This window comes from Etheostoma spectabile, chromosome 7, assembly GCF_008692095.1.
Source record: "Etheostoma spectabile isolate EspeVRDwgs_2016 chromosome 7, UIUC_Espe_1.0, whole genome shotgun sequence".
Classification (NCBI taxonomy): Eukaryota; Metazoa; Chordata; class Actinopteri; order Perciformes; family Percidae; genus Etheostoma; species Etheostoma spectabile.
The window spans coordinates 9,743,561-9,751,138 of NC_045739.1; the positions used below are offsets into that span (position 1 = coordinate 9,743,561).

Here is a 7,578-nt window from a genome sequence, read left to right on the forward strand (position 1 = left end):
ACAGCCAGTGATGACAGATGCAATACAACGCAGTCTAAAACTTTACCCATGTTGTTTACAACCTATTCTCCTTCTGAGAGCCTCAGAAGGTTTTACAGCCCACCACAAAATAACAGCAAAGAAAGAAAACGTCTCTGTCCAAGGTATTGCAGCTCAGTTCATTTACAATGCCATTTGCGGGAACCTGGGTGACTAGTATAGGGGGTAATTCAGCGGAAATTGTGCCCTTGATGAAGACGAACTGACGTAATCAAGGCAGTTTCTTGTTGCCGAGCCAGGAAGCCAACCCCAACAACATGAAACTACCTAAACCACGCTTCAGCTTCGTGCAAAAGGGTTAAAATCCTTGGAAAGAACAACGCATGCAAAAGCCAAGAGAGGATTAACACCATTCAGCACAAAGAGAAAAGGCGAGTACCAACGCAATAAAACACAACATGGTCTACTAGGGCTGAAATCAAACTACTTTCTAATCACTGCCTGTAGACAACTTTTAGCCCGGTATGGCTTTCATTGTTTGCTCATATTAATATTATATTGTTCTAATTCCACACACAGCCATTTATTCAACTATTGAAAATAAGCAAAACTTCAGGAAAAAATATCAGTCACAGTAAGTATCCAGAAACATAAGGCTAAATATTCAGCAGCCAGCATTCTGATTGCAGTAAAAAAAGAAAACAGAAACCAGCAGCACGCTGAATGATCAACAACTTATAAACTATCGACGTGTGCAGACGTGCACCATGCGTGCCAAACGAGCTGTCAAGCAAAGGCTCCCTTGACAGATGTGGCATACTTTCCAAAACAGGAAATAAAGATATTACGTAAAAAATGTGAGTCCTACCTTGTGTTGCCTCCTGCAGAAGTCTTCCCGGTGCGTTTAGTTATCCACGTGTTTGCCGTGATGCCTGTTGTTATTATTGTTCCTGCAGCCGTCGCTGTCCCTTTTATCCACCATCTTTCTTATCTCCGGCTCCATTATCCCGGGTGGAGGCGGCTGCTCCTTGCAGCCCAGCGACTCGGCTGGATCCTGCACATTGCAGTCTTTGCTGTGTGGATTAGCCCTCCTCTACACACACCTTTAAACGCATCTTTACTGCTGCAGCACATTATATTTGCAGATCATAAAATCCACCCCCAACGCTTTCCAGGGCGAACCTGACATTAGAATTTTATGACCTTGACTTACTGTGGTCACCTGGATAATATTTAAATCAACGTTATGGTCTCTCACTTCTATTAAAACTGCCATGATCCTCTTCTCTCATCCGCAGTGTCTCTCCCTCCTTCTCATTTGCACCACTATGCCAGGGGAAGGACAAAGTTGGTGATACCTTTCCATTTCCCCCTCCTTTTATTGTTTTGGAATCGTTTGCCATGACATAGCTTAATATCGTCTGGTGCATGCACATTACACTGCACGAAGAATATGCCACAGCAACAGACACCAACGAAGAAGCTGCACAAGTGGCAAAACATACATTAGGCTGTAGTGACAGCAAAGTGAAACTGCTTACATGCCACAAGTTATCTTTAGACTGCTTGAGATTGCTTCCTCGTTTGCTTCATGTTATATTATAATTATCATTGCAAGGTAAAAGCACCTCACTGTTCCAATGATGCTGCAAGGGTTCACCTGGAACTCTAGTCTGCAGGTCGCAGAGTTTTATAGTTCACATAAGGAAGGCACGCCATGTGTATGTGAATGTGTGGTGTGCACATAAAGAAAAATTTGATGAATGATTATTGAATGCATTATAAGATGACACATGCATGTCCTGTCTATATCTGTCATGTCTATGCATATTTGTGGGTGTGTGTATGTGCATGTGTAAGAGTGTGTATGTGTGTGTGTTTGTGAATGCATGTGTAGGTAGAAATCTCTTCAGGAATAGTTATAAACTGCACTGTGCTCTCTTTCTCGGCTCTCCCTGTTGAGCTTCTTGAGCTTCATGCGTCTGTTTTGGAACCAGATCTTGACTTGTCTGTCGGTCAGGTTGATACTTCGACTGATCTCCAGGCGGCGCTCCCGAGACAGATACATGTTGAACAAGAACTCCTTCTCCAGCTCCAGCGTCTGGTGCTTTGTGTAGGGACACCGCTTCTTCCTTCCACTTTTGGCTTTTAACCAGCTTCCCGTTGTCTTTTCCGCGGATAAATCATCTACCGGAGCAAAAGAAAGACAACGATGAGCAACTGAGGCAAAATCCGGAGTCATTTTGTGCAGAGATCATATGTAGCTTTATAACATCCATTAATACATAGGATGCTATATGTCCACGGACATATGCATCCAATTGCGTTCAGCTGGATCAAAGTGAGTAGTTGAGAAGAACAGATTTACCTGAGTGTGGATTCTTCGTGACTATCACTTGAACAAATGAACGACGCTGAACATGCCACCTTTCTCTACAACTCCTACTGCTTGCAAATTGCTTTTGTGTGATGTACAGCTATAATTAGATCAACTCAAACTAGGGTGCGTAAGCACTTCTTTTGCCTGTGTTGGACCTCAGACTCCCATAAAATGTTATTACCTTTGCAAGCAGGAGCCACATGAATTTTTTTCGAGGCTCATCCAAAAACAAAAGGAAGTCTCTGTAGCATAATAGCAGATTTAAAAAAGACAAAGAAACAATGCATGCTGGTGGTAGCAGGGAAAATCACATTATTGCAGTTCATTCAGTTAATTTCTTGATTAGGTTGCAGACTCTAGGGGATCTCTCTCTCTCTCTCTCTCTCTCTCTCTCACACACACACACACACACACACACACACACACACACACACACACACGTGCGTTACAGTAATAATTACCCTAATGTGAACACTCAGTGTGTGACCCACATTTAATCATTACTAAAACATTTAATTCAGTAGGAAACACGCACAAACACACAAATACACACACAATACAATCGTATTGCCTGGCTACACCCTATAATTAAATTAAATTAAAATAAAAACACCTTGTTGGTCGTCATGTATGAGACTTAAATCACAAGTAACACGATACAACTGAAACTAATTTTAAATAAGAGCTAAGGACAAATGGCACAAGGATGTGCAATAACAATGTTGTAGCTAGCATCAAGTTATTAGGGGCATAATTATAACAACAACAATTAGTATTATTATTGTATGTGCTTAAATATCAAACCATCGTTAGGCCTACCGTTTAATATAAATTCCGTTTAAACTGTTAATTTACAAATCAAAATTATTTGTTGTTTTGTCAAACGGAAAAAGACAAATTCGGTTCACTGTTATCAAGGTGCCAGTGTTAGCATATTATAGCGAATTATCGTTGCATCAAGGCAGAAAAGTGTAAATGTATTTAAGAAACATATAATAGTGGGAAATGTTCCCTCAGGTTTACAAGAAGCCAGGGCATAATGTCTAAGATTTTCAACAGTGAAGCAAAACCGTACACTTTTACGTTGGCTCAAAAATGGCACTATGAGGCGTAACATGGTTGTGTTAAAAATGGTTACGTTTCACAATGTAAAAGACCCATGTAAAAGAGAGAGAAAATGAGAGAGTGATATGTGTGTGGTTGTGTGTGAGCGTGTTTATTTCAATGATAACTGCCCATCTCACATTCACACATTAAAGGAAAGGTGTTAAATGCCACGGGCACCATAACCCCTGCTAGGCGAGGCTGTCAAATGCCCAAACCTAAAAAAGCCCCTATGACTGCGATCAAACATAAGTCTGCATTATTGGGCCCTGACACAACACAGCGTGCACACACACAGCAGGGCTACTGATATAATTAATGCACAAGTATCTGTGTGTGTGTGTGTGTGTGTGTGTGTGTGTGTGTGTGTGTGTACACGCGTGCGTGTGTCAGCGAGGAGGGGGTAAAGTAGTTGTCTACCTTTTAATTCCCCGTCCGAGTTATCTGAACAGCTGTCACTTTTGGCCTTCTCTTCCTTCCTGTCCTGACTCTCATCTGTCTTTGAAACCTCTCTGGCTGTGTCCTGCGCCGATTTGCTGCAACTTATTGTCGACTCTGATGCTGATTCAACAGATGTCGCCAAGTGGGTCAGAGAGAAGCCGGAGGGGAACTGCTGGTCATCCTGCTGTGGCCTCTCTCCGTTGTACACCTGGAAACAGCCGCTGGACGAGGCGGTTTGCTCAGACCTGCAGCTATTGTCACCAAGCCGGATGTAAGTGGCCGACTCTGTTGTCTGTTTCCCCTTATTGCTGTCATCCTGGTAGAGGCAACAAAACGCCTCCTCTTTGACGTTGCCCGCTGGAAACGAGCAGGGTTGTAAACACTGGGCAACAGGTTGTTCGTCCCTACTGGTTTTGGAGCCTGGGGTCCATGTGGCCAGCTGTGTTGACAGGTAGGGCGCGTCCTGGAAGCCGCTGAGCGCCAAACTGCCCGGAGGAACCTCGTCTCTTTTGGAAAGGGAAGATGGTCCAATCTTACCAATGTTCCTCATCACCGAATATCCGTACTCTGCAGCTGTGTGGATGTACATCCCGGGGTTGCTGGAATAACCCTCACCCCTGAAGGAAGATGATCCTCCCATTAAAGAATCCATCAGGAAGTTACCGGACGCTATGTTATTCGGACATGACATTTTTGCATTTGGCAACACAGTAATCGTTTAGTGTTCCAATGGTCTGAACTACGGGATCTCTCCAGGAGAATAAGGACAGTAGGATGCTGACATCTTTTGGAGGGGTGCAAAAATATCAGTAACATAATTATGGATGCTGGGAGACATGTCATGTGATTTTCAGACCAATAGCGGTGTGGAAGTGGCCTTGATGCTCCAGACTGACGTGACGTCAGCGCGGTCAAGTTGGGGAATCTGAGGGTTTTTGGTGGAGCAAGAGCGCCACCTAGCGGCCAAACGTGGGTCGAGACAGCAGGCCCACACCAGGGGGAACAAAGGGAGACTGCTGCAGCAGGATTTTATGCACTTACTACGTGGCTTTTAAGTATTTTAATTCGGTTTAAGTTCAGAATTCCAGATGTTTTAAAGAAAGTTAATTTGGTCAGCGTGCGATTTCATTTTCGTCCTCGCGCCAGCCTGTGGAGGTGTCTGTTCTTTTTGTTTGTTTTTATCGATTTGCTTTGTTGTTGCCACCGATTAAGCAAGGTAAGCTGAACGCAGAAGTGTTACCCAAAGGAGTCTGAACTGATGTGTGAACGTCTGTAGGATTTTTAACTGAAAAAAATCGTCAAAATGCAGACGACGTTTTAACCCTTGACGTTGTTAATAGCCTAAAAAATGAAAACGTTCGCTTTGGAATATGACCTGCTAAATTTAAGACTGTGATGTCTTCCGAAATGCGTTTTACTGACATCCTTTTATAGATTCACAGAAACACATTCCGTGCATCAATTACTAAAACCTTAGTTAGGCCCGGTCTTTTATTTTGACCCACCTATTGTTTAATTTCATATTTCGTTAAATTACTTTACTACGACCATCAGAATTAGACCAGAATGAGTTTAAAAAAGCAGACATATTATGTCTTATTAGATCAATTAGTTAACTTTACCTAGATTGCACTTGGGTGTGTTTTCTTGAAATGAGCAACAAAATATTAACTATCTGGCGGAATTGGTATACGCTATAGTGGATGGTAGGCCTAAGGGTATTTGTTATTTTGGTTGTACAAAAAACCCCAAACAGAATTACGTCAATCGTAATGTTTCTTCTGTTTTCACTTTTGAAACTAAATATCTTAAAGCCTAATAAATAATTAATTGCATACCAGAGCAATTGTTATACACAACCCTGTATTATTTTCAGGATGTTTCTTGCTGCTTCACATGTGCTTTCAATATGGTAAACTTGACGTTTTTGTCCATGTCAAGAACAGCTGGGATGTAAATTAAGTACCTATAGCTTTCACTAAAATGATTTCGTATTTATGCATATAGACTTTTTTCAACATAAAAAAGTTGAATAATCTAAATTATCATTCTCTCCTCAAAACTATCCAGAAGTTGCCAATATTATAGTAGGCTAAGAGTTCACATTTGTCCCGTTCAGGTGAAAATGTAAAAATATAGGCTATATATCCTAAGTCAGTAAACTGTGCTGCAGCCGAAACTAGGAACAACATTTAGAACGTAGGCCTACTATTGCGAAACATGAATACAATGAATGACAAAATGAACAGGTTACACTTAAACTGACCTCAACTACAGGTATATAAATCTAAAACACACGAGAACCCAGATTGCTGTGATATCTCATATGAGCCTAGTTTACGAGACTAAATGTTCAAAATGCTGTTTGCATTTATTATCCTGCCCTCGGGTAAATTGTTGACCTGCTTGTGCATTTTGCCCGGGTTAAATGAAGTCAGTTTCTAACCCACATGATACATTTATTTCCCCACTCCGTGTTATGTTCGGTAAATGTCCCCAGTTGTTATCGTTCCGTACTATGTCATGTGTTGTTTTAGTGTCAGGCCTGTGTTTTTTGTGTTGCAGTCGGTAGTCCTACGCTCTGAGACATCCAGTTCGAACAAATCCGCAGTGACTCGAAAGACTACAAACACACTGCTGCTGAAACTTCACTACTTCCTGATATTCGATATAGTTTGAAAACAAAAACTTCATACAGAATCAACCGGTTTAACATTCATTTCTATATGAAGTCCAACATTGTTTGGTTTATTTATTTTTACATAAAATAAACAAAGCTTAAAAAACTAATTTCCTATTTTCTAGATGTGCGATTTATATAATTCCAACAAATGGTCGTTGAGGCAGCAGTAATGCAACATGCCAAATACGTATAAAGTTTTAGGACTGCTACAAAGCTATGTCCATCAGCATTTTAGATAGTATTACTAACAGCTTTCTAGCAAACATTTCAAGAGTGCCTATGCCGATAATGATGGCATGCGTTTAGCCAGTTTAAAATGTTGCGGCTGTGCTTGTGTCTTCCAGTTTGGTTTGAGCGAGACGTGCACGCGCGCCCGTCCGTCTGTGTTCAGTTCAGAATCATTCTCAACGGCAAGGGCAAGACAGGCTCTATTAGAAATTCATGTCTTTGAATATTTGTTTGCATGTGGAAGTGTACTTTGATTTTTCGAGATGAGACAGAACATGTTTTGCATGTGATACTCTGACTGTGAGTGAGTGAAATAAATATTCAAAATAACCGAAAACTGTGTCTTTGTCTTTGTGGTCATTTTCCATTATCAACATTCCGCACATTTATAGAAAACATATGGTCATTCATAGCAGATAAAAAAAAGTGCCTGGATTTTTTTGTGATTTTAATATTAACTGAGGATACATGGACGGACAACGTGATATTATGTACGGGGTCCGTGTTGGGCTCATGAAACCCTTATAAAGCTCATATTTGAAACTATAAACTTGCAAGCACGTTTAAAGTTTTATACAGCCTAGTTCCTGAAAAATTTACATTTTGAAGACTAAAGATTTCACCCAAGAACAGGAAAATCCTGCAATAAAGGATTATTAAGGATATTCTTTTCACTCTTCGTTTTTCTTTAATACACAGACGCGCTTTGCCTCATAGGGACATATTAATAACCACATCTAATGTAGGCATATAGTCCACCTCA

At 41.0% G+C, this 7,578-nt stretch overlaps 1 protein-coding gene across 5 annotated transcripts in view; it reads right to left on the reverse strand.

The window, feature by feature from the left end:
* LOC116692648 (homeobox protein Hox-C10a) overlaps window positions 1-4,786 on the reverse strand; it is a 54,667-nt gene extending 49,881 nt beyond the window's left edge. For all 5 annotated transcript variants that reach the window (XM_032521113.1, XM_032521110.1, XM_032521111.1 and 2 more), the window contains exons 1-2: window positions 3,884-4,786; window positions 848-2,166 (exon numbers count right to left, since the gene is read on the reverse strand). In XM_032521113.1, coding sequence (XP_032377004.1) covers window positions 1,889-2,166; window positions 3,884-4,595 — 990 coding nt within the window. In that variant the 5' untranslated portion in view covers window positions 4,596-4,786 and the 3' untranslated portion in view covers window positions 848-1,888. The remainder of the gene's footprint in view (window positions 1-847; window positions 2,167-3,883) is intronic.
* Window positions 4,787-7,578: the final 2,792 nt, after the last annotated feature.